General features: G+C 40.6%; 1 protein-coding gene across 1 annotated transcript; it reads right to left on the bottom strand.

Moving 5' to 3' along the window:
• Positions 1-2,387: 2,387 nt before the first annotated feature.
• il10b (IL-10b protein precursor) lies at positions 2,388-13,630 on the bottom strand. The gene is given in 5 exon segments (NM_001246350.1): positions 2,388-4,312; positions 8,587-8,649; positions 10,096-10,257; positions 11,339-11,398; positions 13,268-13,630. Coding segments are annotated over 5 exon segments (552 nt in total). The 5' UTR covers positions 13,439-13,630; the 3' UTR covers positions 2,388-4,216.
• Between the last annotated feature and the right edge of the window lie 1,169 nt (positions 13,631-14,799).

Genomic DNA, 14,799 nt, shown 5'->3' with positions numbered 1-14,799 from the left:
ATAATGGTATTTAACAGCAGCAGTAGAGGTCAGAGACATTATAATGGTATTTAACAGCAGCAGTAGAGGTCAGAGACATTATAATGGTATTTAACAGCAGCAGAGGTCAGAGACAGTATAATGGTATTTAACAGCAGCAGAGGTCTGTAGTGGAAATTTCCTGTATTTACCAAATCATGAGAGCAAACCACACACAAGTCAGAGTTATCACAAAGTCCATCTTTAATTATATGAGCTCCATCACAACCCTGTGACTCTCAGATCAATTCAGTGTCTATCAAAGAAGTCTCTGAGAGTCCCTTACACATTGCAACTGAGATCCTTTATAGCAAAGACACACATAGCCAGACAGCGTTGGCTATAAATTATCGTTCAGCTTTGTCTCCTAAACTATGTTCTCATCTTGCTCTCAGGACCATAAAACAAATCCTCATGAACAGGCATATATCAAATACACCCCTCCTGGACAAGATCACAGAGACACAGTCACTGGCACACAGACATTGTGGAGCCAAGAGATAATTGGTTTAAAAGAAATGTATACATATGAAGACAAGCTTGACCCCTCCCCTCTCTGCGGCCCAAGTAACTTACCCCATGACAGAGAACAGATAACTGCAACTGGCCCACAGTATTATACAAAAATAGACATTCTGATGAGAAGTAACTCACAAGCAGATAATTAATATAAAACATCTTATCTATGTTACCCAACTAATTCTGATTATTCCCCAACAGGTCAGAGACATTATAATGGTATTTGTTCTAAAATGAATTACATATTTTATTTCCTCAATCAATCTACACACAATACTCCATAATGACAAGCAAAAACACATTTTTAGAATTTTTTGCAAATGTATAAATACTGAAAACAATGGATGCCAAGAGAGCCAATGAAATGGTAAGGTATGTGAAGGGTCATTCATTAAGTTATAGCAGCAAACCATGCAAAATGAGAAGAATAAGAGCATCACATTGAAGCTGCCCAGCAACACCCATTGGGGTGGTGTTGTCGTCATGTTTGACAGTCTCCTGGAGGGGAAGGAGTCTCTCCAAGAAATGGCCATATCACAGTCTGCAGAGATGGACAGCCCCATCAAGAGGATCCTCCTGGATGATGTATTTTGGGAGAGAGTGGTAAGCAGTCTGAAACTCCTGAAACCTGTAGCAGTAGCCATTGCACGGATTGAGGGAGACAATGCCATCCTGTCTGATGTTCAGACTCTGCTCCCAGATGTAAGAGAAGGAATCCGTACTGCCCTGCTCACTTCATTGTTGCTCCAAGCAGAGGAAACTGCAGTTCTGAAATACATCAAAAAGCGTGAAGACTTCTGCCTGAAGCCCATCCACGCTGCAGCGTACATGTTGGACCCCAAGTATGCTGGCAAGAGCATCCTGTCTGGTGCAGAGATCAACAAGGCCTATGATGTCATCACTACCGTGTCTCGCCACCTTGGCCTGGATGAGGGCAAGGTTCTTAGCAGTCTGGCGAAGTACACTTCCAAGCAAGGGCTTTGGGATGGAGATGTAATACGGCAGTCGTGCCAACATATCTCATCAACCACCTAGTGGAAGGAGCTTTGTGGATCTGAGGCTGTTTCCCCTGTTGCCTCCATCATCCTCCATATCCCACCAACATCAGCCGCCTCAGAGTGCAACTGGTCCTTGTTTGGGAACACACACACACACACCAAAGCACGCAACAGGCTGACCAATACAAGGGTGGAAAAATTGGTGGCCATTCAGGCAAATTTGAGTCTTTTTGAGCTTGACAACAAGCCATCCTCAACAAGGTTGGAAAGTGACAGTGAAGATGAGGCCTCAGAGTCTGATGTTCAAGAGGTGGACATTGAGGAGGTCCAGGGAGAAGACATGGAAGCCTGAGAGGAAGACAACCAAAGCTTTAGTTTCTATTTTACAGATGTATGTTAAAAATGTATTTGGGAGATGCGATGGATCATTGGGGATCACTCAATATTCCCTTTCTTTTGTTGTTCAATGAAATCATCCCATGTGAAGAGTCAACTCATTGAATTAATGTTCAATTCGTAACTAAATTGGTTTTTTTCTATTGGAAGGATTTAATCATTTGCAATTACTGTATGTCCACTTATGATAAGGTAAATGTTTCTGTCTCCATATGGTAAATATATCCAATGCAAAAAGCCTCTACATTTAAATGGTATTAATATTCATTTGCATATATTCCCGTTAATTCCCATTTATTCCCTCTAATTCCCACGGAAAGTGTCCACCTCTGAATATTCCCCAAAACGTGCCACCATACAACCCATCGCTGAAGCGTTCGGAATAACATGTGGAAGAACTGGCCCGCCACTTAAAAGGCTTCACATTTTAAAGGTAACAAAAGCACTGAGGTAAAATGGTTTCAAAGTAGAAGATTTATTTTAAAACTGCAGTTAAAATCATAAATAAATATCAAAACATTGACAGCTAAAACACTTAAAACCTGATTTAAAATAAATACATTCTACCTCACAAACATTTAGGCACAACTATTTAAAATGTCAGGGGAGCTAATTATTAGTCAAAAACAGACCATGAAGAGTTATTGATTATTTTACAAAACAAAATACGCTTTCAACATGATCCCATTAATACATTATGGTGCAGAATTCTACTTTATTTCAAATCAGTACTGACATTGGTAATAAAAATAGGATATATTTTTAAATGTCGCAATATGTTGTAAACATGGTCATTCGTAATAGTCATTATTATAGATCAGTATATGATTCCTTACCACATTGTGGTTAATGGTCATTATTACACATCAGTATGTGATTCCTTATCACATTGTGGTTAGAATAACATCACATCATTATGCTAATATCCAAACTATACTAAACAAAAATATAAATGCAACATGTAAAGTGTTGGTCCCATGTTTCATGAGCTGAAATAAAAGATCCCATCAATGTTCCGTGCACACAGAAAGCTTCTTTCTCTCAAATATTGCTTACATTCCTGTTAGTGAGCATTTCCCCTTGGCCAAGATAATTCAGCCACCTGACAGGTGTGGCATATCAAGAATCTGATTAAACAGCATGATCATTACACAGGTGCACCTTGTGCTGGGGACAATAAAAGGATGTGCAATTTCGTCATTTAGATCAATGGCAATTTTATACCGTGACGAGATCCTGACGCCCATAGTCATGCTACTAATCCGCCACCTTCCCCTCACGGTTCAGCATGATGATGCACGGCCCCATGTCTCAAGGATCTGTACACATTTCCTGAAAATGGCCCAGTTCTTCCATGGCCTGCATAGTCACTCAGGATGTTTGGGATGCTCTGATTCCACGTGTACGACGGCGAGTTCCAGTCCAATTCCTACCCAGCAACTTCGCACAGCCATTGAAGAGAAGTGGGGAAACATTCCACAGGCCACAATCAACAGCCTGATCACATCTATGCAAAGGAGATGTGCTTGAGGCAAATGGTGGTTACACCAGATACTGACTGGTTTTCTGATCCACGCCACAACAGATCTGTATTCCCAGTCATGTGAAATCCATAGATTAGGGCCGAATGAATTTATTACACTGATTTCCCTATGAATTGTAACTCAGTAAAATCTTTGAAATTCTTGCACGTTGCGTTTATATTTTTGTTCAATGTCCACTATAGAAGGACTTCCAGAAAGTGTCAATCATGAAAATTGATGCAATACAAATTAAACTTTACAGCAGAAAGTTTTAGTCAACATGACTGAATAATAAACACGATGATGAATCTGAAGCTAAATGTGTTTCAGGACTTTAGAGAGAAGTTCCTGGCTTAGTTGGTAGAGCATGGCGCTTATAAGGTCATGAACACGGGTTGACTTCCCACTGGGCCCATCCATACCAAAATGTATAAAGGCAGTACTGTACTGAACACGAATTAGGATAAAGTCATCTGATCAATGGTATATATTATAATTATTAGGTCCTCAGAAGGTCTTCAGGACTTTAGAGAGTCGGTCTTCGAGAACGACTAAAGAGTAGGATTAAAGACTAACGCAAAGACTTCTATGGAAAGTGAGAAAAAACACTTCCGCAAAGACACAGACACAGATTCCTTCCTGGACTGAACATGCAGTTTATAGGTTTGGGGTTGGAGGTTATTAGAGGTTTGAGGTTACTCATTCTTGTTGGTCCATGCTCAGGGTCAGTGTGTCCTGGTTGGCTGAGGCAGTGGTCAGGGGTCAGTGTTTGCGTCTCTGAGAGACCAGGTACTCCTCGATGTAGTTGAAGAGCAGGTCCAGCTCTCCCATTGCCTTATAAAAGCCCTTATCCTGCATCTAGACACACAGGAAGCACACACTCAGGTTACAGGAACCACACCTTGTGGGGATACAGAATTCAGTCCCATTCAAAATCCTATTTTCCCTAACCCCTAACCCATACTCTTACCCTAATCCTAACTTTAACCCTAGCTCCTAACCAACACTAAACCTAATCCTAGTTCCTAACCCTAAAACTAACCCTAGCTCCTAACCAACCCTAAACCTAATTCTAACCTTAACACGAATTCTAGTCTTAACGCTAAACCCCTTAGAAATAGCATTTGACCTTGTGGGGACCAACAGCATGTCCCCAGTTGGTCAAGTTTCTGATCTTTTACTATTCTTTTGGGGACTTCTGGTTCAGTATAGTTAAACACACACACACACACACACACACACACACACACACACACACACACACACACACACACACACACACACACACACACACACACACACACACACACACACACACACACACACACACACACAATAAAGATCATTAAAATACCTGACAGGAAACACATTTAACATTCAGTTGATGCTTTCTATTTCCTGTCCAGACACATGGTCTATCGCATTAGATGTTCTTTCTATTTCCTGTCCAGTCATATGGTCTATCACATTAGCTGTTCTTTCTATTTCCTGTCCAGTCATATGGTCTATCACATTAGATGTTCTGTCTATTTCCTGTCCAGTCATATGGTCTATCACATTAGATGTTCTGTTTATTTCCTGTCCAGTCATATGGTCTATCACATTAGATGTTCTTTCTATTTCCTGTCCAGTCATATGGTCTGTCACATTAGATGTTCTTTCTATTTCCTGTCCAGTCATATGGTCTATCACATTAGCTGTTCTTTCTATTTCCTGTCCAGTCATATGGTCTATCACATTAGATGTTCTGTCTATTTCCTGTCCAGTCATATGGTCTATCACATTAGATGTTCTTGAATTTTTTTCTTGAAGGTGGATTTACTTTTTGCCTGAGAGATATGGATTGGTAAAGAGTTCCAATCAGCTATAGCTCTTTATAAAACTGTGTATTTAAGGTGATTTGTCCTTGGCTTGGGTTGTCTTAGCTGCCCTGAATTTGCCTGTCTGGTTTGGTGGTTATGCGTGTTGCTAGTATGTACTGGAATGAAAATACTGTTTTTATATATATATATATATACATAAAACATTCCTAAATAAAATCAGAAGACTGGATAATAATTTGATTTCAACGTGAAGACACAAGAGATTCTGATGCATTTGGATAATATTAATACGGTTAGAACAATGGAGAGTTAATCTGGATACCCTGTTTAGAACAATAGAGAGTTAATCTGGCAGCCCTGTTTAGAACAATGGAGAGTTAATCTGGATACCCTGTTTAGAACAATAGAGAGTTAATCTGGCTGCCCTGTTTAGAACAATGGAGAGTTAATCTGGATGCCCTGTTTAGAACAATAGAGAGTTAATCTGGCAGCCCTGTTTAGAACAATAGAGAGTTAATCTGGTAGCCCTGTTTAGAACAATGGAGAGTTAATCTAGATGCCCTGTTTAGAACAATGGAAAGTTAATCTGGCAGCCCTGTTTAGAACAATAGAGAGTTAATCTGGCTGCCCTGTTTAGAACAATGGAGAGTTAATCTGGCAGCCCTGTTTAGAACAATAGAGAGTTAATCTGGCTCCCCTGTTTAGAACAATGGAGAGTTAATCTGGATGCCCTGTTTAGAACAATGGAGAGTTAATCTGGCAGCCCTGTTTAGAACAATAGAGAGTTAATCTGGCTGCCCTGTTTAGAACAATGGAGAGTTAATCTGGCAGCCCTGTTTAGAACAATAGAGAGTTAATCTGGCTCCCCTGTTTAGAACAATGGAGAGTTAATCTGGATGCCCTGTTTAGAACAATGGAGAGTTAATCTGGCTGCCCTGTTTAGAACAATGGAGAGTTAATCTGGCTGCCCTGTTTAGAACAATGGAAAGTTAATCTGGCTGCCCTGTTTAGAACAATGGAGAGTTAATCTGGCTGCCCTCTATAGAACAATGGAAAGTTAATCTGGATGCCCTGTTTAGAACAATGGAGAGTTAATCTGGCTGCCCTGTTTAGAACAATGGAGAGTTAATCTGGCTGCCCTGTTTTGAGCCATTTGAAGATTTTTTTTATATCTTTCTTTGCTGCAGATGACCATATAACTGGACAGTACTCTAAGTGTGATAGGACCAGGGATTGACCATATAACCAGACAGTACTCTAAGTGTGATAGGACCAGGGATTAACCATGTAACTGGACAGTACTCTAAGTGTGATAGGACCAGGGATTAACCATGTAACTGGACAGTACTCTAAGTGTGACAGGACCAGGGGTTGACCATATAACCAGACAGTACTCTAAGTGTGATAGGACCAGGGATTGACCATATAACTGCACAGTACTCTAAGTGTGATAGGACCAGGGATTAACCATGTAACTGGACAGTACTCTAAGTGTGATAGGACCAGGGGTTGACCATATAACTGGACAGTACTCTAAGTGTGATAGGACCAGGGATTGACCATATAACTGCACAGTACTCTAAGTGTGATAGGACCAGGGATTGAATCACCTGATTCAGTGTGCCATAGTTTTGTCCACTTGCTCTACATGCGTTCTATTCATCGACAAATTCAATGAGGGATCATCAGCAAGCATATATCTTGAACCAAATACAATGCATTTCATTTTAGAAATGTTCAACACCAATTTGTTCATATCAACCGACTCAGACACCATTTGTAGTTCACTGCTCAGTACATCTGTTTGCTCATTAGATTCTGATGCTGCGCTATACATTGTAGAGTCATCAGCATACATGAATACTCATGTACTCATTACTGAAGGTTAATCATTAGTAAAGATAAGAGAAGAGAAGTGGGCCTAGGCAACGTCCTTGAGGAACACCTCAGTGTATATCTTTACTGTTTGAAAAGCTACCATTAAAAAACACTTGTGGATTGATAGCTTTCCATCCAGGACAGAGCTGCAGACTTAAAACCATAACATTTGAGTTTACCTAGTAACAGTTCATGATGAATTACATCAAAAGCAGCACTGAAATCTAGCAACACTGCACCAACTAACTTCCTGTCGTCCATACTCTTAACACCAGCAGCAAGCTTATAGGATGACTATTAGGACCCGCGAATGCAGTGTTTTATCCTTAAGAAGTGGAATAACCTTTGACTCTTTCCAGACTTCTGGGCACACCCCATACATCAAGCTCTTATTAAAAACATGAGAGATTGGGGCTGATATTTGGTTAGCTGTAACTCTAAGCAATTTGGTGTATAGATTATCTGTACCAGGTGACTTGTTATCTGAATTAGACAACAGCATCCTTTCTGCCTCTTCCCTTTCTACTTGATGAAATTTGAACCGGCATTGCCTCTCCTTCATGATGCAATCTTTTATAAGGGTATATGACATGGAGCCAATAGTTGGAATCATAGCATTTCTCAACTTGTCCGCTTTGCCTGTAAAAATATTACTTAAAGTTGTTTGCGATGTCATGTGGTTTAGTCATAAATATACCCTCTGACATGTTCTGGTCATCATAATCATGTTTAAGGATTATGTAAGACCTACTACACAATTAAGTTATTCATAATGGTCATAAAATGTGTATTTTTTTAAATGCTAGTGCAGAATATTTATTATAAAACATTGTTCTAAAGCTGTATCAGTGGCACGAGGTTACAGTGATCACAACTTGGTTACACTCACTAGGAACACTAAAATACCTGGCCCTAAGGTAATCTACCACAGGTCCTATAGAGGGTTCAATCAGGACTCACTTGTGGATGTGATTAAGAAAGGGAATGGTTAAAAGTGTGTAGTAAGGATGATCCTGAAATGTCACTAAGTTTGTTCATGAAATTATTTATGAGTATAGCTGATAAGCCCCTTTAAAAAATGATTTATGAGTATAGCTGATAAGCCCCTTTAAGAAATGATTACAGCTGATAAACACGCCCCTTTAAGAAAATGCACTGTGAGGTCAAACGGTGCCCCAGTGGACTGATGACAAGCTGAGAAATGTAATTATTCAACTTTATGACGTCAAAAAAGTAACAGATAAATCTGGTTCTCTGATAAGCAAAGTTATTGTAAATTAACAACACGTTTGAATCAGAGAGTATATTTATTACAAAACCACATGACATCGCAAACTACTTGATGAACATTTTATGTACACGCACAGATACACACACATAAATGCATGTGCACACACACACACACACACTCAGAGCCTGCTGGGGACTGACCTTTTTATATGAGGAGATTAAGTTGTTGATGTCAAACGGTTTCTTACAGGAGAAGTAGTTCCTCTGTGGAGAGAGAAAGAGGGGAAGGGGGAGGAAGAGATCAGATCTTGTGACAGCCACCCCACGCTGCAATATTGTTGGGAGGCTCCAGGCTGCTACAGTAGTACACTGGAAACAGACAGACAGACAGACAGACAGACAGACAGACAGACAGACTCTCTCTCTAGCGTAAGAAGGTTGTTGGATGCTGTGTAAATTAGGAAGTAACCGTGTCAGAGTTGTGTGTTTAGGGTTAGACCGCCAGCTGGTCCCTAACTCTGAGGTTTCCAGCGAGGGGGATACATATACAACTATGTCACAGAACATGACGAAGCATTAATGATATGACACACATCCATGGAATAAATAGGAGCAGTTTATATAGGACCAGACTATATAGGACTATATAGGACCAGACTATATAGGACCAGATTATATAGGACCAGATTATATAGGACCAGATTATATAGGACTATATAGGACCAGACTATATAGGACTATATAGGACCAGATTATATAGGACCAGACTATATTGGACTATGTAGGACCAGACTATATAGGACCAGATTATATAGGACCAGATTATATAGGACCAGATTATATAGGACTATATAGGACCAGACTATATAGGACTATATAGGACCAGACTATATTGGACTATATAGGACCAGACTATATAGGACCAGACTATATAGGACCAGATTATATAGGACTATATAGGACCAGACTATATAGGACCAGACTATATAGGACCAGATTATATAGGACCAGATTATATAGGACTATATAGGACCAGACTATATAGGACTATATAGGACCAGATTATATTGGACTATATAGGACCAGACTATATAGGACCAGACTATATAGGACCAGATTATATAGGACCAGATTATACAGGACCAGACTATATAGGACTATATAGGACCAGACTATATAGGACTAGACTATATAGGACTATATAGGACCAGACTATATAGGACCAGACTATATAGGACTATATAGGACCAGACTATATTAGACTATATAGGACCAGACTATATAGGACTATATAGGACCAGACTATATAGGACCAGATTATATAGGACCAGACTATATAGGACCAGATTATATAGGACCAGACTATATAGGACTATATAGGACCAGACTATATAGGACTAGATTATATAGGACTATATAGGACCAGACTATATAGGACTATATAGACCAGACTATATAGGACTATATAGGACCAGACTATATAGGACCAAATTATATAGGACCAGACTATATAGGACTATATAGGACCAGATTATATAGGACTATATAGTCCTATATAGTCTGGTCCTATTTAGTCCTATATAGGACTATATAGGACCAGACTATATAGGACTATATAGGACCAGACTATATAGGACTATATAGGACCAGACTATATAGGACTATATAGGACCAGACTACTTTAACAGGATATCAGACCAGGCTACATACACATTGGACAATCTTCTTCTTCAGCTCGTGGAAGATGTTTCCGATGGAGTCGATGGGAGATTTAAAGTTGTGTGTTCCATTGTTGTTGTTCATGGCGCTGGGCAGCACCGTGTGGAGATAGAACTTCAGGATGCTGTCCATAGTATGACACCCCACCGGACTCTGATGAGGAAACAAGGTCATCAACATCACAACTTTGCTATGTATTTCTGGAGAGAGGAGCAAACACACTGAAGATGAGTTAACTATAACTAACCCTAACTAACCTTAACCCTAACTGAAGATGAGGACATTATAACTAACCTTAACTAATCTTAACCCTAATTGAAGATGAGGACATTATAACTATAACTAACCCTAACTAACCTTAACCCTAATTGAAGATGAGGACATTATAACTAACCCTAAAATTAGGAAATTATCCAGAAACTCTTGGGGGATAATGGTTTATTTTTTAAATAGATGTTGTTAATCTTCAACACACAGAGGAGACAGTATGAACTCAACTTGATGTGGTCTAGAATCCCCTTGTCTAGCAGAGGAGACAGTATGAACTCACCTTGATGTGGTCTAGAATCCCCTCTCCATCAGAGGAGACAGTATGAACTCACCTTGATGTGGTCTAGAATCCCCTCGTCTAGCAGAGGAGACAGTATGAACTCACCTTGATGTGGTCTAGAATCCCCTCGTCTAGCAGAGGAGACAGTATGAATTCACCTTGATGTGGTCTAGAATCCCCTCGTCTATCAGAGGAGTCAGTATGACCTCCCCTTGATGTGGTCTAGAATCCCCTCGTCTAGCAGAGGAGACAGTATGAACTCAACTTGATGTGGTCTAGAATCCCCTCTCTATCAGAGGAGACAGGTATGAACTCACCTTGATGTGGTCTAGAATCCCCTCTCTATCAGAGGAGACAGTATGAATTCACCTTGATGTGGTCTAGAATCCCCTCGTCTAGAAGAGGAGACAGTATGAACTCACCTTGATGTGGTCTAGAATCCCCTCTCTATCAGAGGAGACAGTATGAACTCACCTTGATGTGGTCTAGAATCCCCTCGTCTAGCAGAGGAGACAGTTTGAACTAACCTTGATGTCGTCTAGAATCCCCTCTCTATCAGATGAGACAGTATGAACTCACCTTGATGTGGTCTAGAATCCCCTCTCTATCAGAGGAGACAGTATGAACTCACCTTGATGTGGTCTAGAATCCCCTTGTCGAGAAGAGGAGACAGTATGAACTCACCTTGATGTGGTCTAGAATCCCCTTGTCGAGAAGAGGTGTCTCCAGCTCATCATTAGCCTCCTGCAGACAACAAACAGCCCAGTTTAGTGAAGTCTGTTTTGTATCATATCCAGTCATGCAGTGGGTGTAAACGGTACAATAAGGTGCTTACTAAAGGGTTGTATATAAAGGTTAGATCAAGAAGTGGTTCTAATTGATACAATGATATGCTTGGTTTGGGTTATGTACAGAGCCTTCGGTAAGTATTGAACCCTTGACTTGTTCTAAAATTTATAAAATTGATTAAATAATTTTTTTCCCTCATCATTCGACACATAATACCCCATAAAGACATCGCAATACCCCATAATGACCTCACAATACCCCATAATGACAAAGCAAAAACAGGTTTTGAACCACCAAGACTCTTCCTAGAGCACTCAGGGGAGAAGGGCAATGGTCAGGGAGGTGACCAAGAATCCAATGGTCACTCTGACAGAGCTCCAGAGTTCCTCTGTGGAGATGGGAGAACCTTTCAGAAGGACAAGCATCTCTGCAGCACTCCACCAATCATGCCTTTATGGTAGAGTGGCCAGACGGCAGCCACTCATAAGTAAAAGGCACATAACAGTCTGCTTGGAGTTTGCCAAAAGGCACCTAAAGACTCTCAGACCATGAGAAACAAGATTCTCTGGTCTGATGAAACCAAGATTGGCCCCTTTGGCCTGAAGTCCAAACGTCACGTCTGGAGGAAACCTGGCACCATCCCTACGGTGAAGCATGGTGGTGGCAGCATCATGCTATGAGGATGTTTTTCAGCAGCAGGGACTGGGAGACTAGTCAGGATTGAGGGAAGGATGAACAGAGCAAAGTACAGAGAGATCCTTGATGAAAACCTGCTCCAGAGCACTCAGGACCTCAGATTGGGGCAAAGGTTCACCTTCCAACAGGACAACGACTCTAAGCACACAGCCAAAACAATGCAGGAGTGGCTTCGCGACAAGTCTTTGAATGTACTTTGAGTGGCCCAGCCAGGGCCCGGACTTGAACCCGATCAAACATCTCTGGAGAGACCTGAAAACAGCTGTGCTGCGAAGCTCCCCATCCAACAGAGCTTGAGAGATCTGCAGAGAAGAATGGGAGAAACTCCCCGAATACAGGTGTTTCGACCTTGTTGTGTCATAAAGGTTAAATAAAGATTAAATGAAATAAATATATATATTAAAAAATATATATTTTTATATACTTTAGAATAAGGCCATAACATAACAAAATGTGTAAAAAGTCAAGGGGTCTGAATACTTTCCAAAATCACTGTGTAGAGTACTTACATAGTAGTATGTTAATTTAAATATATATATAGTACTTAGATAGTAGTATATTAATGTATATATATAGAGTAATTACATAGTAGTATATTAATTTAAATGTATATATAGAGTACTTACATACTACTAATTAATATAAATGTGTTTATATATATATATATATATATATATATATATATAGAGAGAGAGAGAGAGAGAGAGAGAGAGAGAGAGAGAGAGAGAGTACTTAGATGGTAGTATATTAATATAAATGTATATTTCTATAGTACTTATATGGTGGTATATTCAAATAAATGTGTATATTAGAGTACTTACATAGTGGTATATTAATATAAATGTATATATAGAGTACTTACATGGTAGTATATTAATATAAACGTGTAAATATATATATATATATACAGTATATATATATATATATATATAGAGTACTTGCATAGTAGTATTTTCATATAAATGTATGTATATAGAGAGAGTACTTTCATAGTAGTATGTTAATATAAAAGTATATACATAGTATAGTACTTACAGAGTAGTATATTAATATAAATGTGTATATATATATATATATATATATATATATATATATATATATATATATATATATAGAGAGAGTACTTACGTAGTAGTCTCTGATGGTGGAGAAGGCGGTGCGGAGCTCCTTCAGTCTGACGGGGAAGCCCTCTACGAAGGAGCAGCAGCGGTCGGAGCACAGTACACGTCTGCACTGGGCATGCTCACACTGCAGCGCTGCAGCCAACAGCACGGATAGGAGGAGAGAGCAGGGAGACATCCTGGAGTCTACTGGTGCTGGAGATACTGATCCTCTGGACCTGACACCGTCTGGTGCTGGAGTCTACTGGTGCTGGAGTCTACTGGTGCTGGAGATACTGATCCTCTGGACCTGACACCGTCTGGTGCTGGAGTCTACCGGTGCTGGAGTCTACTGGTGCCTGAAATACTGATCCTCTGGACCTGACACTGTATGGTGCTGGAGTCTACCGGTGCTGGAGTCTACCGGTGCTGGAGATACTGATCCTCTGGACCTGACACCGTCTGGTGCTGGAGTCTACCGGTGCTGGAGTCTACCGGTGCTGGAGATACTGATCCTCTGGACCTGACACCGTCTGGTGCTGGAGTCTACCGGTGCTGGAGTCTACTGGTGCTGGAAATACTGATCCTCTGGACCTGACACCGTCTGGTGCTGGACTCTACTGGTGCTGGAGATACTGATCCTCTGGACCTGACACCGTCTGATGCTGGAGTCTACTGGTTCTCCTTCTCCTGTAGATGTCCTGTTCAGCAGCAGACAGGATAGCATGTGTACTGTCTGGCCTCAACCCTTCATCGTTTATACCCTGAGAAACTCTATCCTCACCTATTTCCTTTGTGATGTGATCTGGTGATTGGGGGGAAGGGGAGGGAGTTCCTGACACAACTAGGGTTAACTCGGCAAACTTGATGTTCATGATGCAACATATTCAGTCATTTACATGTCTGCTGCGTTGGGGAAAGTTCTGACTGTGTAATTTACTTCCTCTTCATTCCAATTCTCTACATCATATAGACCATAGACAGAAATAGAGAGAAATTCCTGGTACAGACATCTAAATAGATCTTGATAAATGCGTGATACATGAGAAATAACTATTTATATGTTTAATTTGCTTTGTGGATTTATCCGTGTTTCACCCTATCATGAGATAATTTTGCTAGTCCAGTGTTTCCCTGTTTTTACTGGTCACGTTCATGAATTGTGCATCAATTAATTCAAACAGTTTATTTTGACCCCATACAACAGTGGTTCCTAACTCCAGTCCTCCAGTACCCACAACAGTGGTTCCTAACTCCAGTCCTCCAGTACCCACAACAGTGGTTCCTAACTCCAGTCCTCCAGTACCCACAACAGTGGTTCCTAACTCCAGTCCTCCAGTACCCACAACAGTGGTTCCTAACTCCAGTCCTCCAGTACCCACAACAGTGGTTCCTAACTCCAGTCCTCCAGTACCCACAACAGTGGTTCCTAACTCCAGTCCTCCAGTACCCACAACAGTGGTTCCTAACTCCAGTCCTCCAGTACCCACAACAGTGGTTCCTAACTCCAGTCCTCCAGTACCCACAACAGTGGTTCCTAACTCCAGTCCTCCAGTACCC

The sequence above is a fragment of the Oncorhynchus mykiss genome, chromosome 17, assembly GCF_057628025.1.
Source record: "Oncorhynchus mykiss isolate SJ-2025 chromosome 17, ASM5762802v1, whole genome shotgun sequence".
Classification (NCBI taxonomy): domain Eukaryota; kingdom Metazoa; phylum Chordata; class Actinopteri; order Salmoniformes; family Salmonidae; genus Oncorhynchus; species Oncorhynchus mykiss.
The sequence above is the reverse complement of the archived record's forward strand: the minus strand, read 5'-3'. Positions and strand labels throughout refer to the sequence as shown.